Source organism: Oncorhynchus tshawytscha, linkage group LG21 (assembly GCF_018296145.1).
Source record: "Oncorhynchus tshawytscha isolate Ot180627B linkage group LG21, Otsh_v2.0, whole genome shotgun sequence".
Taxonomy (NCBI): Eukaryota; Metazoa; Chordata; class Actinopteri; order Salmoniformes; family Salmonidae; genus Oncorhynchus; species Oncorhynchus tshawytscha.
The window spans coordinates 31,972,903-31,997,588 of record NC_056449.1 but is presented as its reverse complement, the minus strand read 5'-3'; the positions used below and the strand labels follow the sequence as shown (position 1 = coordinate 31,997,588).

The following is a 24,686-nucleotide window of genomic DNA, read 5'->3' as shown; positions in this document are numbered from 1 at the left end:
ATGGATTAAGGATGGATGGAATAAGGATGGATGGATTAAGGATGGATGGATTAAGGATGGATGGATCAAAGGAGAGTGCAGTGTGTGTAACACTAATGTTATGAGCTGAGCATTGTCATTGAGGAGTGTGTGTGTGTGTGTGTGTCACACTAACGTGATGAGTGATGAGTTGAGGTGTGTGTGTGTGCATTGTCGTTAGGTAGCGTTGTCGTTAGGTAGTGTTTGTGTGTGTGTGTCACACTAACGTGATGAGTTGAGCGTTGTCGTTAGGTAGTGTGTGTGTGTGTGTGTCACACTAACGTGATGAGCTGTTTGCGTCTCTCAAGCCAGGAACGCTCCCAGGGTACTGTAGGGGTTACCAGACACACTGATCCTGTCCTGATCAGACCACACCTCCAGACCGATCACTGCCACACGAATACTTAGAGACTTGTAGTACTGCACACACACACACACACACACACACACACACACACACACACACACACACACACACACACACACACACACACACACACACACACACACACACACACACACCAAAGATAATTTGACTAACATGGAAGTACAATATAATTGTTAATTATGTTCAGTGAGGATACAGTAGTGAATGTCTGAGTGTGTGTAGGGGTTAAATTGGGCCGGGTCCCGCCGGGTACAAGACCCGGCACCTATGATCCAAATGAGAGCCAGACGGAGCTGAGACCGCGTACCTATGGTTATTTGAATTATCTAATGAAAAATTGTTTCCCACATTTACATTTTCCACAGCCAACAACACGAGTAAACAACAGCTAAATCAGACAATCCCATAGTAGAATAGTTGACCTATTCAATTGTCAACCTGTCGCAATCTATGAGAGAAAATAACATTCCTCTCGAGGCTCTGTCAAATTGCGATTGCTGCACAGGGAGATAAATATGCTTGCCCAGTCATTGTACAACGTTCTTAATGCAGTCCTGATAAAACACACCTTTGAAATACATTTTGATGGCCACTGAGCTTTCTAGTGTTATCAGGCTATACTTAATTCTCAAATCCAAGAAATTTGTAGGCCTAAAATGCACAATTTTAGAACCAGAGTGTTTAGAACCAGTGTTTAGAACCAGAATGTGTAGAACCAGAGTGTTTAGAACCAGAGTGTTTAGAACCAGAGTGTTTAGAACCAGAGTGTTTAGAACCAGAGTGCTTAACAGCTGCATGGTTTATGCGCGTTAGCGCTCGCTAATTGTGCCAGTGGCGTTGAAGGTATAGGGGAGACCGGGGCTAAATGTACCAGGGATCAGGTGTAACAGGGATCAGGTGTAACAGGGATCAGGTGTAACAGGGATCAGGTGTAACAGGGATCAGGTGTAACAGGTACATTACATTCACAGTACATGATCTTTGGTTGGCTGAGTGCCAGTGGAACTTGTTTTGTTGTTGTTGGGACAAGTCAGTAATATGTTTCTAACTAGCCTATTGTTGACACTTTAAAGTTTGTGATCTAGCCTGCTTGATCATATGGACCTATATGTTATTGGGCTTATTTTGGGGGGAAATTGTATTTTATGACATTTTATTTTCATTAATTTTGCAGTAGAATGTCCTTGTAAAAAGTCAGCAGACCATCTCACAGTTCTTCTATCCCTCAAAATGGTAGTATGCTGTGATATGTGCCTTTTGTCGGTATTATATTGTTTAGGTGTACTATATCTCCATCTGGACACGCCCCCGAACTAATCCCAAATGAACCACCGTGTGTGGGCTTTTCTCACCTTGTCTACGTAGTTAGCCGCCTCCAGCAGTTTCCTTTTCGTCCTTTTTAAGTCCCCGCCATGCTTCTGAAACTACACACACACACACACACACACACACACACACACACACACACACACACACACACACACACACACACACACACACACACACACACACACACACACACACAGTTACATGCTTGTAAAATTTCACACAGGATGTGAGTCAGGGCAGCAGGATGACCTCAACCAATCAGACACATCAGACAGCAATGAAGGATATTAGAACAGACCCTGTTAGGTCTCATTAGAACAGACCCTGTCAGGTCTCATTAGAACAGACCCTGTTAGGTCTCATTAGAACAGACCCTGTCAGGTCTCATTAGAACAGACCCTGTTAGGTCTCATTAGAACAGACCCTGTCAGGTCTCATTAGAACAGACCCTGTTAGATCTCATTAGAACAGACCCTGTCAGGTCTCATTAGAACAGACCCTGTCAGGTCTCATTAGAACAGACCCTGTTAGGTCTCATTAGAACAGACCCTGTTAGGTCTCATTAGAACAGACCCTGTTAGGTCTCATTAGAACAGACCCTGTTAGGTCTCATTAGAACAGACCCTGTCACAACAGACCCTGTCAGGTCTCATTAGAACAGACCCTGTTAGGTCTCATTAGAACAGACCCTGTCAGGTCTCATTAGAACAGACCCTGTTAGGTCTCATTAGAACAGACCCTGTCAGGTCTCATTAGAACAGACCCTGTCTCAGAACAGACCCTCTCATTAGAACAGACCCTGTTAGGTCTCATTAGAACAGACCCTGTCTCTCATTAGAACAGACCCTGTTAGGTCTCATCAGACCCTCATTCAGAACAGACCCTGTCAGGTCTCATTAGAACAGACCCTGTTAGGTCTCATTAGAACAGACCCTGTCAGGTCTCATTAGAACAGACCCTGTTAGGTCTCATTAGAACAGACCCTGTCAGGTCTCATTAGAACAGACCCTGTTAGATCTCATTAGAACAGACCCTGTCAGGTCTCATTAGAACAGACCCTGTCAGGTCTCATTAGAACAGACCCTGTTAGGTCTCATTAGAACAGACCCTGTCCTCATTAGAACAGACCCTGTCAGGTCTCATTAGAACAGACCCTGTCAGGTCTCATTAGAACAGACCCTGTTAGGTCTCATTAGACCCCTGTTAGATCTCATTAGAACAGACCCTGTCAGGTCTCATTAGAACAGACCCTGTCAGGTCTCATTAGAACAGACCCTGTTAGGTCTCATTAGAACAGACCCTGTCAGGTCTCATTAGAACAGACCCTGTCAGGTCTCATTAGAACAGACCCTGTCAGGTCTCATTAGAACAGACCCTGTCAGGTCTCATTAGAACAGACCCTGTTAGGTCTCATTAGAACAGACCCTGTTAGGTCTCATTAGAACAGACCCTGTTAGGTCTCATTAGAACAGACCCTGTTAGGTCTCATTAGAACAGACCCTGTTAGGTCTCATTAGAACAGACCCTGTCAGGTCTCATTAGAACAGACCCTGTTAGGTCTCATTAGAACAGACCCTGTCAGGTCTCATTAGAACAGACCCTGTCATTAGAACAGACCCTGTTAGGTCTCATTAGAACAGACCCTGTCAGGTCTCATTAGAACAGACCCTGTCAGGTCTCATTAGAACAGACCCTGTCAGGTCTCATTAGAACAGACCCTGTCAGGTCTCATTAGAACAGACCCTGTCAGGTCTCATTAGAACAGACCCTGTCAGGTCTCATTAGAACAGACCCTGTCAGGTGAACAGACCCTGTCAGGTCTCATTAGAACAGACCCTGTCAGGGGGAAGTGGGGAGGATGTGGTTGAAGTATGACGATAGAGAGATGAGGGGATGGGGGGGGGGTGTAACAGAGAGATGGAGCGTCTCTAGTTCAGTCTTTCCTTGCAGTATGAGTCACAGGTCAGAAGAGGAGATGGAGGTCATGCATCCTTTCTACCCTCTCACCGATACAACTGACTAACTGGAATAAATGGCCAAGTAAAATGTCTGGTCTCTTACCTCAGCATGGTCAGCTACCAGCAGCAGCTCTACATACTTCATACTCTGGCCCACGTCTCTCCGCTCCTGGAGAAATATCAGGGCATAGTAGAGAACTTCATAGCCAACTATTACAGTGCATTATTACTTGTTATGAGCGCGCGCCACACACATGTACCCCTATAATGTTTAATTATCAACTCATAGTATGTTATGCCTGTTTTCCATGGGACTTAAAATGGCTGATATTTCACTGATACAAAGCAGCGCTCCCTATTCTCTGAAGAAGATAGTGGTGGTTCTCATATCAGATACCAACCAGTCTATCTGTCCCTCCTCCACTCACCCTTCTGCCCCACGGTGACATCATTCCCTGGATGAGGTCACCCAGCCCCACCCCCTGGCCTTGGTTGCTATGGCGTTGCCCGCAGGTTCCGTTGGGCAAACGGAGGTTCTCGGCTCGGAACACGGCGTGAGGAGGCTGTGTATCCATGGTGACAGCGGGCAGGGGTTCTATCAGGTAGCTGACACTGGTGTTCACCGTAACTAGTCCCCTAGGGAAACAGAGATCTGGGTCACATCAGTTCCAGGCTAGAAAACATAAAAGATGTATATTACCTAACTAACTAAAACTATTATAGCTGGGAACGTAGCTGTGTTTAAAACTCAAATATCTATTGCGAGAAGTTAGATATGTCAGAATGTAAAACTAGAAGCAGCAGGGATTTACATGTCAGGTCTTAGACAACTACATCATGACTGAACTGTGTATATAAATTCTGATAACAGATGGATGGAGCAGAAAGAGAGAGAGAAGAAGAAGGAGAGAGAGAGAGAGAGAGAGACAGAGAGACAGAGAGACAGAGAGAGAGAGAGAGAGAGACAGAGGAGGAGGAGGAGAGATCCTCAGGGAGATTTCTGATGTTTCCACTCAGTCAGCTGGGACATATAGTGCTGTAGGTCTGTAGGCTTCCTGCAGTGTACCATTGGCTATGCTGCTGAAGCTTCTCCCAATAGACACCCAGCACATAGCAGGTTCTGGCTCAGTGAAGATTGTATCAGGGAGAGGCATCATACCAGGGGCTGTGGGCAACCCTTCTCCAGATGCTTTCTACACCTGCTTTTGACAGTGCCTGCTCTCCTATTATGTTTGATTAAAAATGACCGTGTGACAAATATATGTCTGAATGGCCATTAAAATCAACTGAATTCATCTGTTGGAGTGATGTCCTATTCCATGCAGTTAGTGATCACCACTTCCATCAGCAGTCTTACTGGTGGAAACGCTTACCTGAGACCTGAGCAGGTGTTGAGTGCTACACTGGACCCCTCCACACCCCGGACGTCACCGTGGTAGAAACAGTGGCCCTGCAAAATGAGAGGAGAGTTAAACAAACTCACATCATGCACTTTTCTTTTTGCAATGATGGCACCTAAGATTTGAGAGCTTGGTTAGCCTGTCTCGGACTCAGCCAACTCTTTAGCTATTGGACATCCAAAAACCAGAAATAGGCTGGTTTCATGAATAGCCCCCTATTGTTAGATGCTTTGGAACATCCCATTGAACTCACAGTGCTGGGTGGATAGGAGGTCTGGCGGAAACCGCTGGGACTGTACCATATCTCCTGATATCCGGGGGCCAATAACTGCCTGGAACATACAGAAAGAAAGAGAGAGAACATGACCCCACTGAAAACAGTGCTGGTAAACAGAATACACTGTCAGCATAAAACAAAGGGCAGCAGGGTGTTTCAGTCAGAGAGAACAGAGAGAGGGAAAGGGAAAGAGAACAAAGAGAGGTAAAGAGAACAGAGAGAGGTAAAGGGAAAGAGAACAGAGAGAGGTAAAGAGAACAGAGAGAGGTAAAGAGAACAGAGAGAGGTAAAGGGAAAGAGAACAGAGAGAGGTAAAGAGAACAGAGAGAGGGAAAGGGTAAGAGAACAGAGAGAGGTAAAGAGAACAGAGAGAGGTAAAGAGAACAGAGAGAGGTAAAGGGAAAGAGAACAGAGAAAAGGGAAAGAGGGAAAGGGTAAAGATAACAGAGAGAGGTAAAGGGAAAGAGAACAGAGAGAGGTAAAGAGAACAGAGAGAGGTAAAGGGAAAGAGAACAGAGAACAGAGAACAGAGGGGTAAAGGGAAAGAGAACAAAGAGAGGTAAAGAGAACAGAGAGAGGTAAAGGGAAAGAGAACAGAGAGAAGTAAAGGGAAAGAGAACAGAGAGAGGGAAAGTGAAAGAGAACAGAGAGAAGTAAAGGGAAAGAGAACAGAGAGAGGGAAAGTGAAAGAGAACAGAGAGAAGTAAAGGGAAAGAGAACAGAGAGAGGGAAAGGGAAAGAGAACAGAGAGAGGGAAAGGGAAAGAGAACAGAGAGAGGTAAAGGGAACAGAGAGAGGTAAAGGGAAAGAGAACAGAGAGACGTAAAGGGAACAGAGAGAGGGAAAGGGAAAGAGAACAGAAAGAGGTAAAGGGAAAGAGAACAGAGAGAGGGAAAGGGAAAGAGAACATAGAGAGGGAAAAGGGAACAGAGAGAGGGAAAGGGAACAGAGAACAGAGGAAAGGGAAAGAGAACAGAGAGAGGGAAAGGGAAAGAGAACAGAGAGAGGGAAAGGAAAGAGAACAGAGAGGGGAAAGGGAAAGAGAACAGAGAGAGGGAAAGGGAAAGAGAACAGAGAGAGGGAAAGGGAAAGAGAACAGAGAGAGGGAAAGGGAAAGAGAACAGAGAGAGGTAATGGGAAAGAGAACAGAGAGAGGGAAAGGGAAAGAGAACAGAGAGAGGGAAAGGGAAAGAGAACAGAGAGAGGGAAAGGGAAAGAGAACAGAGAGAGGTAAAGAGAACAGAGAGAGGTAAAGGGAAAGAGAAAGGGAACAGAGAGAGGGAAAGGGAAAGAGAACAGAGAGGTAAAGAGAACAGAGAGAGGTAACGGGAAAGAGAACAGAGAGAAGTAAAGGGAAAGAGAACAGAGAGAGGGAAAGGGAAAGAGAACAGAGAGAGGGAAAGGGAAAGAGAACAGAGAGAGGGAAAGTGAAAGAGAACAGAGAGAGGTAAAGGGAAAGAGAACAGAGAGAGGGAAAGGGAAAGAGAACAGAGAGAGGGAAAGGGAAAGAGAACAGAGAGAGGGAAAGGGAAAGAGAATAGAGAGAGGGAAAGAGAACAGAAAGAGGGAAAGGGAAAGAGAACATTAGAGGAGTGTGATAGAGAGAGTGAGACAGGAATAGAGAGACCGAGAGTAAGCGATGAAAAGTTAGAGAGGAAGAGGAATAGTGAGAGAAGTATTGCATTCATCTCCAGCGGCACACAGCTCATGAAACATTCATGGTGACATTCTGAGCTACAAAGGGAAAGAGAGTGCCTCAACGCATTACAGAGAGAGACAGAGAGATACAGATACAGAGATAGATAGAGATACAGATACAGAGATAGACAGAGATAGACAAAGAGAGACAGAGAGAGACAGAGAGATACAGATACAGAGATAGACAGAGAGATACAGATACAGAGATAGATAGAGATACAGATACAGAGATAGACAGAGAGATACAGATACAGAGATAGATAGAGATACAGATACAGAGATAGACAGAGATAGACAAAGAGAGACAGAGAGAGACAGAGATACAGATACAGAGATAGACAGAGAGATAGCCTTGCTATTGAGAAAGGCCGCCGTAGACAGACATGGCTCTCAAGAGAAGACAGGCTATGTGCTCACTGCCCACAAAATGAGGTGGAAACTGAGCTGCACTTCCTAACCTCCTGCCCAATGTATGACCATATTAGAGAGACATATTTCCCTCAGATTACACAGATCCACAAAGAATTCGAAAACAAATCCAATTTTGAAAAACTCCCATATCTACTGGGTGAAATTCCACAGTGTACCATCACAGCAGCAAGATTTGTGACCTGTTGCCATGAGAAAAGGGCAACCAGTGAAGAACAAACACCATTGTAAATACAACCCATATTTATGCTTATTTATTTTATCTTGTGTCCTTTAACCATTTGTACATTGCTACAACACTGTATATATATATAATATGACATTTGTAATGTCTTTACTGTTTTGAAACTTCTGTATGTGTAATGTTTACTGTTAATTTTTGTTGTTTTTCACTTTATATATTCACTTTGTATGTTGTCTACCTCACTTGCTTTGGCAATGTTAACACATGTTTCCCATGCCAATAAAGCCCTTGAATTGAATTGAATTGAGATACAGATACAGAGATAGACAGAGAGATACAGATACAGAGATAGACAGAGAGATACAGATACAGAGATAGACAGAGAGATTCAGATACAGAGATAGACAGAGAGATACAGATACAGATACAGAGATAGACAGAGAGATACAGATACAGAGATAGACAGAGAGATTCAGATACAGAGATAGACAGAGATACAGATACAGATACAGAGATAGACAGAGAGATACAGATACAGAGATAGACAGAGAGATTCAGATACAGAGATAGACAGAGAGATACAGATACAGAGATAGACAGAGATACAGATACAGAGATAGACAGAGAGATACAGATACAGAGATAGACAGAGAGATACAGATACAGATACAGAGATAGATACAGATACAGATACAGAGATAGACAGAGAGATACAGATACAGAGATAGACAGAGAGATACAGATACAGAGATAGACAGAGATACAGATACAGAGATAGACAGAAAGAGACAGAGAGAGACAGAGATACAGATAAAGAGAGAGACAGAGAGAGACAGAGAGAGAGAGAGAGAGAGAGAGAGAGAGAAAGAAAGAGACAAAGAGAGAGAGACAGAGAGAGAGACAGAGAGATACAAAGAGAGATACAGAGATACAGAGATACAGAGAGATACCGAGAGATACAGCGATACAATTAGAATATCTATGTACACTACCATTCAAAAGTTTGGGGTCACTTAGAAATGTCCTTGTTTTTGAAAGAAAAGCATATTTTTTTGACCATTAAAATAACATCAAATTGATCAGAAATACAGTGTAGACATGATTAATGTTGTAAATGACTATTGTAACTGGAAACGGTTAATGTTTTATGGAATATCTACATAGGCGTACAGAGGCTCATTATCAGCAACCATCACTCCTGTGTTCCAATGGCATGTTGTGTTAGCTAATCCAAGTTTATCATTTTAAAAGACTAATTGATCATTAGAAAACCCTTTTGCAATTATGTTAGCACAGCTGAAAACTGTTGTGCTGATTGAAAAGCAATAAAACCCTCCTTCTTTAGACTAGTTGAGTATCTGGAGCATCAGCATTTGTGGGTTTAATTATAGGCTCAAAATGGCCAGAAACGAAAACATTTCTTCTGAAACTCGTCAGTCTATTCTTGCTCTCAGAAATGAAGGCTATTCCATGCGAGAAATTGCCAAGAAACTGAAGATCTCGTACAACGCTGTGTATTACTCAGTTCACGCAAACTGTCTCTAACCAGAATAGAAAGAGGAGTGGGAGGCCCCGGTGCACAAATGAGCAAGAGGATGGATTCATGCTGACTTGGGAGTGTCACCCTGGGTAAACTCAGAGAGTTATGAGTAAATTACAGCCTTGTCAAACACACACAGATGCTCTATAAACATACCAACAAACACAGATGCTCTATGGACATACCAACAAACACACAGATGCTCTATAAACATACCAACAAAGACACAGATGCTCTATAAACATATCAACAAAGACACAGATGCTCTATAGACATACCAACAAACACACAGATGCTCTATAAACATACCAACAAAGACACAGATGCTCTATAAACATATCAACAAAGACACAGATGCTCTATAAACATATCAACAAAGACACAGATGCTCTATAAACATACCAACAAACACACAGATGCTCTATAAACATACCAACAAAGACACAGATGCTCTATAAACATATCAACAAAGACACAGATGCTCTATAAACATACCAACAAACACACAGATGCTCTATAAACATACCAACAAACACACAGATGCTCTATAGACATACCAACAAACACACAGATGCTCTATAGACATACCAACAAACATTCAGGGGGTCTTCGACAGATGTTTGTAATGTTTCTCAGAATGGGTCCAAGTCTGTCTCAATCCACTCTTCCTGTTTTCATTCAAATACTCAGTCAACCTACCAGCTGTTATATGTCTCTCTCTCTCTCTCTAAGAAATGCAGCTGGACCACGGTGAACACACACACAGACACAATTGGGAGACATCATTCTTCATCAGAATACTGATATTTGGTTTGGATTGGACACTGGGTTTGGCTGAGGACTCACACGAATACAATTTAGTCCTTTAGCAGACGCTCATATCCAGAGCGACTTTGAGTATATACATTTTCATATGACTAAACTCAAGATCGTCTATCATCTCCATTCATTAAACTCTCTATCCATCCATCTCTCTCTCTCTATCCATTCATCCATTCATCTTTTCTATCCCTCCATCTTGGTCAGATGGTAGTTTCCCCGAGGACTAGTTTCAGTTTCAAACACAGCGCCATCGGCAACGATCATCATTCTAATCACATCTACATAATCACATCTACATAATCACATCTACATAATCACATCTACATAATCACATCTACATAATCACATCTACATAATCACATCTACATAATCACATCTACATAATCACATCTACATAATCACATCTACATAATCACATCTACATAATCACATCTATCAACATCAAAATGTGCCGAAAACCACAGAAATGAAAAGGTCAACTAAATCCCATTCACCATTCAACTTCTTAGAGGGGAAGTGCACTAAAATACAAAAAAAGGAGGAAGAGGGGGGGAAGAGGATGAGTGGGCATTGGTTGTCTCCCTCCACCAGAAGCCTGGGGCACAGTAGCTCATTGAAACAATGGCTGCCTATTAGTCCACTCATCCTAAAGGGAGGGGGAGACAAGGCCTGTTCCATCACCAACAGACTACCATTCTGAAGGCTATATTAAGCCACAACCCCCCCACCCCTCCAGCCCCAGCCACACACAGCCCCCAACAGCACAGGTGATACATTAATAATCATTAGGTGACACTGTTTCCGGATGACATCACCCTGCGCTGGGCTACGGTACTGTGATGTTTGAGATTCATTAAGAGTCTGCAACCTTTCTCACTCTTTCCTCCTTATTTCTCCTTTCATCTTACCCCTCTCCTCCTCCTCTCACCTCTGCTTTGAGAGCTGTTTTTTTCTCTCTCTCTCCCTCTCTCGGTTGCCTCTCTCTGTCTTTCCCCTTTATCTCAAATTCTCTCCCTCTCTCTCCCTCCTTTTGTCTTTCTCGTTTGCCTCACTCTGTCTTTCTCCTCTATCTCAAATTCTCTCCCTCTCCCTCTCTCTTTCTCGTTTGCCTCTCTCTGTCTTTCTCCTCTATCTCAAATTCTCTCTCCTCTCCCTCTCTCTTTCTCGTTTGCCTCTCTCTGTCTTTCTCCTCTATCTCAAATTCTCTCTCCTCTCCCTCTCTCTTTCTCATTTGCCTCTCTCTGTCTTTCTCCTCTATCTCAAATTCTCTCTCCTCTCCCTCTCTCTTTCTCTGTTTGATCCTAATCCCAGTAAACTGTCATTGTGCAGAGTAGTGCTGAGTTGACAGCCCTGATGGGAGATTAGAGCCTGATACAGTGATGGTCCTAGGGGAGGTTACAGCCTGACACAGTGATGGTCCTAGGGGAGGTTACAGCCTGACACAGTGATGGTCCTAGGGGAGGTTAGAGCCTGACACAGTGATGGTCCTAGGGAGGTTACAGCCTGATACAGTGATGGTCCTAGGGAGGTTAGAGCCTGATACAGTGATGGTCCTAGGGGAGGTTAGAGCCTGACACAGTGATGGTCCTAGGGGAGGTTAGAGCCTGACACAGTGATGGTCCTAGGGGAGGTTACAGCCTGACACAGTGATGGTCCTAGGGGAGGTTAGAGCCTGACACAGTGATGGTCCTAGGGGAGGTTAGAGCCTGACACAGTGATGGTCCTAGGGGAGGTTAGAGCCTGACACAGTGATGGTCCTAGGGAGGTTACAGCCTGACACAGTGATGGTCCTAGGGGAGGTTAGAGCCTGACACAGTGATGGTCCTAGGGAGGTTACAGCCTGATACAGTGATGGTCCTAGGGAGGTTACAGCCTGATACAGTGATGGTCCTAGGGGAGATTACAGCCTGACACAGTGATGGTCCTAGGGGAGGTTAGAGCCTGACACAGTGATGGTCCTAGGGAGGTTACAGCCTGACACAGTGATGGTCCTAGGGGAGGTTAGAGCCTGACACAGTGATGGTCCTAGGGGAGGTTAGAGCCTGACACAGTGATGGTCCTAGGGGAGGTTAGAGCCTGACACAGTGATGGTCCTAGGGGAGGTTACAGCCTGACACAGTGATGGTCCTAGGGAGGTTAGAGCCTGACACAGTGATGGTCCTAGGGGAGGTTACAGCCTGACACAGTGATGGTCCTAGGGGAGGTTAGAGCCTGACACAGTGATGGTCCTAGGGGAGATTACAGCCTGACACAGTGATGGTCCTAGGGGAGGTTAGAGCCTGACACAGTGATGGTCCTAGGGGAGGTTACAGCCTGACACAGTGATGGTCCTAGGGAGGTTACAGCCTGACACAGTGATGGTCCTAGGGGAGGTTAGAGCCTGACACAGTGATGGTCCTAGGGGAGATTACAGCCTGACACAGTGATGGTCCTAGGGGAGGTTAGAGCCTGACACAGTGATGGTCCTAGGGGAGGTTAGAGCCTGACACAGTGATGGTCCTAGGGGAGGTTAGAGCCTGACACAGTGATGGTCCTAGGGGAGATTAGAGCCTGACACAGTGATGGTCCTAGGGGAGATTACAGCCTGACACAGTGATGGTCCTAGGGGAGATTACAGCCTGACACAGTGATGGTCCTAGGGGAGGTTACAGCCTGACAGAGTGATGGTCCTAGGGGAGATTAGAGCCTGACATAGTGATGGTCCTAGGGGAGATTACAGCCTGACACAGTGATGGTCCTAGGGGAGATTACAGCCTGACACAGTGATGGTCCTAGGGAGGTTAGAGCCTGACACAGTGATGGTCCTAGGGAGGTTAGAGCCTGACACAGTGATGGTCCTAGGGAGATTAGAGCCTGACACAGTGATGGTCCTAGGGGAGATTAGAGCCTGACACAGTGATGGTCCTAGGGAGATTACAGCCTGATACAGTGATGGTCCTAGGGAGGTTAGAGCCTGACACAGTGATGGTCCTAGGGAGGTTAGAGCCTGACACAGTGATGGTCCTAGGGGAGATTAGACCTGACACAGTGATGGTCCTAGGGGAGGTTAGAGCCTGATACAGTGATGGTCCTAGGGGAGGTTAGAGCCTGACACAGTGATGGTCCTAGGGGAGGTTAGAGCCTGACACAGTGATGGTCCTAGGGGAGATTAGAGCCTGACACAGTGATGGTCCTAGGGGAGATTACAGCCTGACACAGTGATGGTCCTAGGGGAGATTACAGCCTGACACAGTGATGGTTCTAGTGGAGATTACAGCCTGACAGAGTGATGGTCCTAGGGGAGATTAGAGCCTGACATAGTGATGGGTCTGAATCCTGACACTACATTAACACCCCGCCACCCCACCCCTGCCGACCCCTCAGGCGCTCCCCACAGTTTGAGAACAACTAGGTGTATGGTGGTGGTTAGAGTGTGTGGTGGTGGTGGTGGTTAGAGTAGATGGTGGTGGTGGTGGTTAGAGTGAATGGTGGTGGTGGTTATAGTGAATGGTGGTGGTGGTTAGGTGAATGGTGGTGGTGGTTAGAGTTTATGATGGTGGTGGTTATAGTGAATGGTGGTGGTGGTTAGTGTGTATGGTGGTGGTGGTGGTTAGAGTGTATGGTGGTGGTGGTGGTTAGAGTGTATGGTGGTGGTGGTGGTTGGTGTGTATGGTGGTGGTGGTGGTTAGAGTGTATGGTGGTGGTGGTTAGAGTGTGGTGGTGGTGGTTAGAGTGTATGGTGGTGGTGGTGGTTAGAGTGTGGTGGTGGTGGTGGTGGTGGTTAGTGTGTATGGTGGTGGTGGTGGTTAGAGTGTATGGTGGTGGTGGTTAGAGTGTATGGTGGTGGTGGTGGTTAGAGTGTATGGTGGTGGTGGTGGTTAGAGTGTATGGTGGTGGTGGTGGTTAGGTGGGTGGTGGTGGTTAGTGTATGGTGGTGGTGGTGGTTAGAGTGTATGGTGGTGGTGGTTAGAGTGTATGGTGGTGGTGGTGGTTAGAGTGTATGGTGGTGGTGGTGGTTAGAGTGTATGGTGGTGGTGGTGTAGTATGGTGGTGGTGGTGGTGGTGGTGGTGGTTAGAGTGTATGGTGGTGGTGGTGGTTAGAGTGTGGTGGTGGTGGTTAGGTTAGTGTATGGTGGTGGTGGTGGTAGAGTGTATGGTGGTGGTGGTGGTTAGAGTGTATGGTGGTGGTGGTTAGAGTGTATGGTGATGGTGGTGGTGGTAGAGTGTATGGTGGTGATGGTGGTTAGAGTGTATGGTGGTGGTGGTTAGTGTGTATGGTGGTGGTGGTGGTTAGTGTGGTGGTGGTTATGGTGGTGGTGGTGGTTAGAGTGTATGGTGGTGATGGTGGTTAGAGTGTATGGTGGTGGTGGTTAGTGTGTATGGTGGTGGTGGTGGTTAGTGTGTATGGTGGTGGTGGTGATGGTGGTTGGTGGTTAGAGTGTATGGTGGTGGTGGTTAGTGTGTATGGTGGTGGTGGTGGTTAGAGTGTATGGTGGTGGTGGTGGTTAGAGGTGTGGTGGTGGTTAGAGTGGTGGTGGTGGTGGTTAGAGTGTATGGTGGTGGTGGTGGTTAGAGTGTATGGTGGTGGTGGTGGTTAGTGTGTATGGTGGTGGTGGTGGTATGGTGGTGGTGGTGGTTAGTGTGTATGGTGGTGGTGGTGGTTAGTGTGTATGGTGGTGGTGGTGGTTAGAGTGTATGGTGGTGGTGGTTAGAGTGTATGGTGGTGGTGGTGGTTAGTGTGTATGGTGGTGGTGGTGGTGGTGGTGGTTAGTGTGTATGGTGGTGGTGGTTAGGTGTAAGTGGTGCCTCTAATGTCTATCTGGTCTGGTGGTTTCTTTCTCTCTGGTCGGATGGTGGTGGTGGTGGTTAGAGTGTATGGTGGTGGTGGTTAGTGTGTGGTGGTGGTGGTTAGAGTGTATGGTGGTGGTGGTGGTTAGAGTGTATGGTGGTGGTGGTGGTTAGAGTGTGGTGGTTAGGTGGTGGTGGTGGTTAGAGTGTATGGTGGTGGTGGTGGTTAGAGTGTAAGGTGGTGGTGGTTAGTGTGTATGGTGGTGGTGGTGGTTAGAGTGTATGGTGGTGGTTAGAGTGTATGGTGGTGGTGGTTAGAGTGTATGGTGGTGGTGGTTAGAGTGTATGGTGGTGGTGGTGGTTAGTGGTTAGTGTATGGTGGTGGTGGTTAGTGTGTATGGTGGTGGTGGTGGTTAGAGTGTATGGTGGTGGTGGTGGTTAGAGTGTATGGTGGTGGTGGTGGTTAGAGTGTATGGTGGTGGTGGTGGTTAGTGTGTGGTGGTTATGGTGGTGGTGGTGGTTAGTGTGTATGGTGATGGTGGTGGTTAGAGTGTATGGTGGTGGTGGTGGTTGGTGGTTAGTGTGTGGTGGTGTGGTTATGGTGGTGGTGGTGGTTAGTGTGTATGGTGGTGGTGGTGGTTAGATGGTGGTGGTGGTGGTGGTGGTGGTGGTTAGAGTGTATGGTGGTGGTGGTGGTGGTAGTGTGTATGGTGGTGGTGGTGGTGGTGGTGGTGTGGTGGTGGTGGTGGTTAGAGTGGTGGTGGTGGTGGTTAGAGTGTATGGTGGTGGTGGTTAGAGTGTATGGTGGTGGTGGTGGTTAGAGTGTATGGTGGTGGTGGTGGTTAGAGTGTATGGTGGTGGTGGTGGTTAGAGTGTATGGTGGTGGTGGTGGTTAGAGTGTATGGTGGTGGTGGTTAGAGTGGTGGTGGTGGTTAGAGGTGGTTAGAGTGTATGGTGGTGGTGGTGGTTAGAGTGTATGGTGGTGGTGGTTAGTATGTATGGTGGTGGTGGTGGTTAGAGTGTATGTGGTGGTGGTGGTGGTGGTGGTTAGAGTGTATGGTGGTGGTTAGAGTGTATGGTGGTGGTGGTTAGAGTGTGGTGGTGGTGGTGGTGGTTAGAGTGTATGGTGGTGGTGGTGGTTAGAGTGTAGGTGGTGGTGGTGGTATGGTGATGGTGGTGGTTAGAGTGTATGGTGGTGGTGGTGGTTAGAGTGTATGGTGGTGGTGGTTAGTGTGTATGGTGGTGGTGGTGGTTAGTGTGTATGGTGGTGGTGGTGGTTAGAGTGTATGGTGGTGATGGTGGTTAGAGTGTATGGTGGTGGTGGTTAGTGGTGGTGGTGGTTATGGTGGTGGTGGTGGTTAGTGTGTATGGTGGTGGTGGTGATGGTGGTTAGAGTGTATGGTGGTGGTGGTTAGTGTGTATGGTGGTGGTGGTGGTTAGAGGTGTGGTGGTGGTTATGGTGGTGGTGGTGGTTAGAGTGTAGAGTGTATGGTGGTGGTGGTGGTTAGAGTGTATGGTGGTGGTGGTGGTTAGAGTGTATGGTGGTGGTGGTGGTTAGTGTGTGGTGGTGGTTATGGTGGTGGTGGTGGTTAGTGTGTATGGTGGTGGTGGTGGTTAGAGTGTATGGTGGTGGTGGTTAGAGTGTGGTGGTGGTGGTGGTGGTGGTGGTGGTAGTGTGTATGGTGGTGGTGGTGGTTAGTGTGTATGGTGGTGGTGGTGGTTAGAGTGTATGGTGGTGGTGGTTAGTGTGTGTGGGTGGTGGTTAGAGTGTATGGTGGTGGTGGTGGTTAGAGTGTATGGTGGTGGTGGTGGTTAGAGTGTAAGGTGGTGGTGGTGGTGGTAGAGTGTATGGTGGTGGTGGTGGTTAGAGTGTAAGGTGGTGGTGGTTAGTGTGTATGGTGGTGGTGGTGGTTAGAGTGTATGGTGGTGGTGGTAGAGTGTATGGTGGTGGTTAGAGTGTATGGTGGTGGTGGTTAGTGTGTATGGTGGTGGTGGTGGTTAGGTGTGTATGGTGGTGATGGTGGTTAGAGTGTATGGTGGTGGTGGTTATGGTGTGGTATGGTGGTGGTGGTGGTTAGAGTGTATGGTGGTGGTGGTGGTTAGAGTGTATGGTGGTGGTGGTGGTTAGAGTGTATGGTGGTGGTGGTGGTTAGAGTGTATGGTGGTGGTGGTGGTAGTGTGTATGGTGGTGGTGGTGGTTAGAGTGTATGGGTGGTGGTTAGAGTGTATGGTGATGGTGGTTAGAGTGTATGGTGGTGGTGGTGGTTAGAGTGTATGGTGGTGGTGGTGGTTAGTGTGTATGGTGGTGGTGGTGGTTAGTGTGTATGGTGGTGGTGGTGGTTAGTGTGTATGGTGGTGGTGGTGGTTAGAGTGTATGGTGGTGGTGGTGGTGGTTAGAGTGTATGGTGGTGGTGGTGGTTAGTGTGTATGGTGGTGGTGGTGGTTAGTGTGTATGGTGGTGGTGGTGGTTAGAGTGTATGGTGGTGGTGGTTAGAGTGTATGGTGGTGGGTGGTGGTGGTGGTTAGAGTGTATGGTGGTGGTGGTGGTTAGAGTGTATGGTGGTGGTGGTGGTTAGAGTGTATGGTGGTGGTGGTGGTAGAGTGTATGGTGGTGGTGGTTAGAGTGTATGGTGGTGGTGGTTAGTGTGTATGGTGGTGGTGGTTAGAGTGTATGGTGGTGGTGGTTAGTGTGTATGGTGGTGGTGGTTAGTGTGTATGGTGGTGGTGGTTAGAGTGAATGGTGGTGGTGGTTAGTGTGTGTGCATCAGGAGTTCTGAGTTCTGGATGAAGTCCAGGCTCCAGACAGATGCTGTGATTGAGAACCAGTTAGTCTGAGGAATGGCTGTCTGAGAGCAGGGCTAAGACAAAAGACTTGGTTCAGTCACAACGGAAAGATAGAGAGAGGGGAAGAGGAAGAGAGAGAGGAGGGGGAAGAAAGAGAGAGACAGTGAGATAGAGAGAGGGGGGAGTATGAAAGATAGATGTGGATAGAGAGAGGGGGAGAAGGGGAGGGCTAGTGCACATCAGGGTCAGTGGGTCACATTCTCTCATGGTATCAGATGACATCACCCGGGTCTCTCTGTGTGTGTGTGTGTGTGTGTGTGTGTGTGTGTGTGTGTGCGTGTGTGTGTCTTCACTAGAACTAAAAGCAGGGGTGGCAGGGGATGACGCAACTTGAGAAATGAATGATGAAGGGGCTTTTATGGCAGAGCTGGGAGGGTGTGTATGTCTGACAGACTGTCTCAGCTGGGGGTCAAGCTAAAGTCAAACAAGCATATAGATCTGTAGCGGTGAAAGACTAAACATCAACTGAAAGAAAGAAGGACGAGCAAATGTACCAAAGTCACAGGGAGAAGAGATGTCTCTGTTATGTATCATCTGTGTCTGTCTGTCTGGTGTCTGTCTGTCTGGTGACTGTCTGGTCTGGTCTGGTCTGGTCTGGTCTGGTCTGGTCTGTCTGTCTGTCTGTCTGTCTGTCTGTCTGTCTGTCTGTCTGTCTGTCTGTCTGTCTGTCTGTCTGTCTGTCTGTCTGTCTGTCTGTCTGTCTGTCTGATGTCTGTCTGTCTGTCTGTCTGTCTGTCTGTCTGTCTGTCTGGTCTGGTCTGGTCTGGTCTGGTCTGGTCTGGTCTGGTCTGGTCTGGTCTGGTCTGGTCTGGTCTGGTCTGGTCTGTCTGTCTGTCTGTCTGTCTGATGTCTGTCTGTCTGTCTGTCTGTCTGTCTGTCTGTCTGTCTGGTCTGGTCTGGTCTGTCTGTCTGTCTGTCTGTCTGTCTGTCTGTCTGTCTGTCTGTCTGTCTGTCTGTCTGTCTGTCTGTCTGTCTGTCTGTCTGTCTGTCTGTCTGTCTGGTCTGGTCTGGTCTGGTCTGTCTGTCTGTCTGTCTGTCTGTCTGTCTGTCTGTCTGTCTGTCTGTGTCTGGTCTGGTGTCTGTCTAGTCTGGTGTCTGTTTGGTCTGGTGTCTGTTTGGTCTGTCTGCCTGTCTGTTTGGTCTGTCTGCCTGTCTGGTCTGTTTGGTCTGTTTGGTCTGTTTGGTCTGTTTGGTCTGTCTGTCTGTCTGTCTGTCTGTCTGTCTGTCTGTCTGTCTGTCTGTCTGTCTGTCTGTCTGTCTGTCTGTCTGTCTGGTCTGGTCTGGTCTGTCTGTCTGGTCTGGTCTGGTCTGGTCTGGTCTGGTCTGGTCTGGTCTGGTCTGGTCTGGTCTGGTCTGTCTGTCTGTCTGTCTGTCTGTCTGTCTGTCTGTCTGTCTGTCTGTCTGTCTGTCTGTCTGTCTGTTTGGTCTGTCTGTCTGTCTGTCTGTCTGTCTGTCTGTCTGTCTGTCTGTCTGTCTGTCTGTCTGTCTGTCTGTCTGTCTGTCTGTCTGTCTGTCTGGTCTGGTCTGGTATCTGTATGGTCTGGTGTCTGTCTCTGTGTGTGGTCATCATTCTCTACATCCTGACTGTACAGTGGAGGACGTGTGTTGACCTGAAGCTTAAACTTCTCTACTGGGAAAAGGATGAGAGGAGAGGGGGAGCAGAGGAGTGGAGAGGAGAAGATATAGTGGACAGAGGAGAGGAGTGAAAGAGTGGGGCTTGTCAGGGGAGAGGGGTGGACAGAGGAGAGGACAGGAGTGCAAAGAGGAGAGGAGAGGGGTGGAAAGAGGGTTTAGGAGAAGAGAGGACAGAGGAGAGGGGTGGACAGAGGGTTTAGGAGAAGAGAGGACAGAGGAGAAGGGTGGATAGAGGGTTTAGGAGAAGAGTGGACAAAGAAGAGGAGAAGAGTGGACAAAAGAGAAGAGAGGACAGAGGGGAGGAGAGGGGTGGACTGATGAGAGGTGTGGACAGAGGAGAGGAGGGGGGTGGACAGAGGAGAGGACAGGAGTGGACAGAGGAGAGGGGTGGACTGAGGAGAGGAGAGGGGTGGACAGAGGAGAGGGTAGGGGTGGACAGAGGAGTGGACAGGAGTGGACAGAGGAAAGGAGAGGGGTGGACAGAGGAGATAGGAGGCATCAGAGATTGTAATTGGGGTGTATGCTTCATGATTAACGACTCATGGTATAATCATGACAACATACAGGAACTCATGTCCTTCTGCTCACCTGACCTAGAATTCCTTACAATCAAATACAATCAAATGCCGCTGTGTACATTCCCCCCCCATATTACTGGACTCCCAAGAGAATTCTCATCAGTTACCTAAATTCGTTGCACAGCTGTCACTGTACATTCCCCCAAAGCCCTCCCCCCACCCTCCCTTCGCAAATTCAATCTTGGTTGTTTTGATCACACGGACTGGGATATGTTCTGGTCAGCCAGAGAACAACATCGATCTGTACACTGACTCGGTAAGTGAGTTTATAAGGAAGTGCATTGGAGATGTTGTACCCACTGTGACTATTAAAGCCCACCCTAACCAGAAATCGTAGATGGATGGCAGTATTCAGGCAAAACTGAAAGTGCAAACCACCACATTTAACCATGGAAAAAGTTCTGGGAAAATGGCTGAATATAAACAGTGTAGTTATTCCCTGTGCAAGGCAATCAAACATGCAAAATGCCAGTACAGGGAAAAATTGGAGTCACAATTCAACGGCTCAGACATGAGACGTATGTGGTAGGGTCTACAGGACTACAAAAAGAAAACCAGCTACGTCACGGATACCGACGTCATGCTTCCAGACAAACTAAACACCTTCGTTGCCCGCTTTGAGGATAATACAGTGCCACTGTCGCGGCCAACTAACAAGGACTGCGCCCCTCCCCCCTCCCTCTCCAAGGCCGACGTGAGTAAAACATTTAAACATGTTAACCCTCGCAAGGCTGCTAGCCCAGACAGCATCCCTAGCCTCAGAGCATGCGCAGACCAACTGACTGGTGTGTTTACGGACATATTCAATCGCTCCCTATCCCAGTCTGCTGTTCCCACATGCTTCAAGGTGGCCACCATTGTTCCTGTACCCAAGAAGGCAAAGATAACTGAACTAAATGACTACTGCCCTGTAGAACTCACTTCTGTCAACATGAAGTACTTTGAGAGACTAGTCTGAAGGATCAGATCACCTTCACCTTACCGGCCACCCTAGACCCACTTCAGTTTGCATATCAGTTTGCATACCAACAGGTTCACAGACGATGCAATTGCCATCACACTGCACACTGCCCTATACCATCTGGACAAGAGGAATACCTATGTAAGAATGCTGTTCATTTACTACAGCTCAGCATTCAACACCATAGTACCCTCCAAGCTCATCATCAAGCTGGAGGCCCTGGGTCTCAACCCCGCCCTGTGGAAGACAGTCTAGAAGACTTTCTGAAGGGCCGCCCATAGGTGGTGAAGGCAGGAAACAACATCTCCATGTCCCTGACCATGCTCAGCCCCCTCCTGTACTCCCTGTTCACCCACGACTGGCCATGCGCGCCTCCAACTCAATCATCGAGTTTTCAGACGACACAACAGTAGTGGGCTTGATTAAGAAATATATATATATTATTTTACCTTTATTTAACTAGGCAAGTCAGTTAATAAGAACAAATTCTTATTGACTGCCTTAACTGCCTGTTCAGGGGCAGAACAACAGATTTGTACCTTGTCAGCTCAGGGATATGAACTTACAACCTTTCGGTTACTAGTCCAACGCTCTAACCACTAGGCTACCCTGCCGCCCCAACACCGACGAGACAGCCTACAGGGAGGAGGTGAGGGCACTCGGAGTGTGTTGTCAGGAAACAACCTCTCACTCAACGTCAACAAAACAAAGGAGATCATCGTGGACTTCAGGAAACAACAGAGGGAGCACCCCCCTATCCACATCGAAGGGACAGCAGTGGAGAAGGTGGAAAGTTTTAAGTTCCTTTGCGTACACGTCACAGACAAACTGAAATGGTCCACGCACACAGACAGTGTGGTCAAGAAGGCGCAACAGCGCTTCTTCAACCTCAGGAGGCTGAAGAAATTTGTCTTGTCACTTAAAACCCTGATAAACTTTTACAGATGCACAATCGAGAGCATCCTGTCGGGCTGCATCACCGCCTGGTACGGCAACTGCACCGCAATTCAACCGCAAGGCTCTCCCGAGGGTGGTGCGGTCTGCACAACGCATCAATGGGGGCAAACTACCTGCCCTCCAGGACGCCTACAGCATTTGATGTCACAGGAAGGCCAAAAAGATTATCAAGGACAACAATCACCCGAGCCACTGCCTGTTCACACCACTATCATCCAGAATGCAAGGTCAGTACAGGTGCATCAAAGCTGGGACCGAGAGACTGAAAAACAGCTTCTATCTCAAGGCCATCAGACTGCTAAACAGCAATGAGAGGCTGCTGCCTACATTGAGACCCAATCACTGGCCACATTAATAAATGGATCACTAGTCACTTCAAACAATAAATAATGGCACTTTAATCATGTTTACATATCTTACATTACTCATATCATATGTACAGTTGAAGTCAGAGGTTTACATACACCTTAGCCAAATACATTTAAACTCAGGTTTTCACCATTCCTGACATTTAATCCTACTAAAAATTCCCTGTCTTAGGTCAGTTAGGATCACAACTTTCTTTTAAGAATGTGAAATATCATAATAATAGTAGAGAGAATGATTTACTTCAGCTTTTATTTATATCATCACATTCCCAGTGGGTCAGAAGTTTACATACACTCAATTAGTATTTTGTAGCATTGCCTTTACATTGTTTAGCTTGGGTCAAACGTTTCGGGTAGCCTTCCACAAGCTTCCCACAATAAGTTGGTTGAATTTTGGCCCATTCCTCCTGACAGAGCTGGTGTAACTGAGTCAGGTTTGTAGCCCTCAGGTGCAGGGTGCAGACCCCGCTCCAGCACTGGCTCACCCCGCTTTGGTGACGCCTCTGGTGTGGGGAACCCCGCCACCGCCCCCTGTGGACCCCGGACTGGGGACCCTCGTTGTGGGCCCCGGACTGAGCACCCTCGTTGCTGCGGGCCCCGGACTGGGCACTCTCTTTGAGTGCCCAGGACCCCCTCTGGTGTGGGCACCCCGCCACCGCCCCCTTGGACCCCGGACTGGGGACCCTCGGGCCCCGGACTGGAGGCCGGCTGTGGGCACCCTGCGGACTGGAGGCACCCTCGTCTCTGGGGGGAGGCTCCTGGACTGGAGGCCGTCGCTGGAGGCTCCGGACTGGAGGGCTCGCTGGAGGCTCCGCTGGACTGGAGAGCGTCGCTGGAGGCTCCGGACTGGAGGGCTTCGTGCCATGGATCATCACTGGAGGCTTCGTGCCATGGATCATCACTGGAGGCTTCGTGCCATGGATCATCACTGGAGGGCTTCGTGCCATGGATCATCACTGGAGTGGAGAGACACTCAGGAGGCCTGGCTCTGGGAGCAGGCACAGGACTCACCAGGCTGGGGAGACATACAGGAGGCCTTGTCCTTGGCCGAGGCACCGGATACACTGGGCCGAGGAGGCACACTGGAGGTCTCGAGCTAAGAGCCTGCACAACCCGTCCTGGCTGGATGGTGACTTTAGCCCAGCACATGCAGGGCGCAGGCACAGGACGCACTGGGCTGTGCAGACGCACCAGAGACAGAGTGCGCAGAGCTGGCGGAGGATATCCTGGGCCGTAGAGACGTCCTGGAGGTCCGGAGAGCAGGGCTGGCACACTCCGTTCTGGCTGGATGCTCACCCTAGCCCGGCAGATGCGGGGAGCTGGGATGTAGTGCACCGGGCTAAGAACGCGTACTGGAGACACCGTGCGCGCCACCGCATAACACGGTACCTGACCAGTACGACGCCTGCCACGGTAAGCATGGGGAGTTGGCTCAGGTCTCCAACCTGACTCTGCCACACTCCCTGTGTGCCCCATCCCAAAAAATGTTTTGGGGCTGCCTCTCGGGCTTCCTTGCCAGCCGTGTTCCTTCATAGCATCGCCTCTCAGCTTTAGCTGCTTCCAGCGATACTTGATTTTCCCATGATGTCAAGGAAAGAGGCACTGAGTTTGAAGGTAGGCCTTGAAATACATCCACAGGTACACCTCCAATTGACTCAAATGATGTCAATTAGCCTATCAGAAGCTTCTAAAGCCATGAAATAATTTTCTGGAATTTTCCAAGGTGTTTAAGGGCACAGTCAATTTATTGTATGGAAACTTCTGACCCACTGGAATTGTGATACAGTGAATTATAAATTAAATAATCCGTCTGTAAACAATTGTTGGAAAAATGACTTGTGTCATGCACGAAGTAGATGTCCTAACTGACTTGCCAAAACTATAGTTTGTTAACAAGAAATTTGTGGAGTGGTTGAAAAACTTAAACTTCCGACTTCAACTGTATATACTGTATTTTACACCATCTATTCCACCTTGCCTATGCCGATCGCCATCGCTCATCCATACATGTATATGTACATATTCTCATTCACCCCTTTAGATTTGTGTGTATTAGGTAGTTTTTGGGGACTTGTTAGATTACCTGTTAGATTTTACTGCACTTTCGGAACTAGAATCACAAGCATTTCACTATACTCGCAGTTACATCTGCTAACCATGTGTATGTGAACAATACATTTGATTGGATTTGACAGAGGAGAGGAGGAGGGCAGGGGGAAACAAGACAATAAACTGATTTGAACACCACATAACCCTCTCTCGCGTTCCTTAACTCTCCCTGTCTTTCCTGATCTCTACCCTTCCATTGTCCTATCCATGTCTCGCTTTCTCTCTCTCAATCTCTCCATCTCTCTCTCTCTGCTTCTCTCTCTGATTCAGCAGCACAGCACCTCCTGACTCTTAACCAAATCACCGTCCTCCTATGGCCCTGCCACAGCCTTTCATTAGGCTAAAAGCCCTGAGACACACACACACACACACACACACACACAGCAGGTTTATGATTAAGTGATTCAAAGACAAGAGCAAAGGA

At 47.7% G+C, this 24,686-nt stretch overlaps 1 protein-coding gene across 1 annotated transcript in view; it reads right to left on the bottom strand.

The window, feature by feature from the left end:
• adam19b (ADAM metallopeptidase domain 19b) overlaps window positions 1-24,686 on the bottom strand; it is a gene marked incomplete at its 3' end in the record, with an annotated part of 53,883 nt that overhangs the window by 11,698 nt on the left and 17,499 nt on the right. The window contains 7 exon segments of the mRNA XM_042303331.1: window positions 246-267; window positions 306-438; window positions 1,759-1,830; window positions 3,797-3,862; window positions 4,122-4,329; window positions 5,067-5,143; window positions 5,347-5,425. Of these exon segments, the coding sequence (XP_042159265.1) occupies window positions 246-267; window positions 306-438; window positions 1,759-1,830; window positions 3,797-3,862; window positions 4,122-4,329; window positions 5,067-5,143; window positions 5,347-5,425 (657 nt within the window).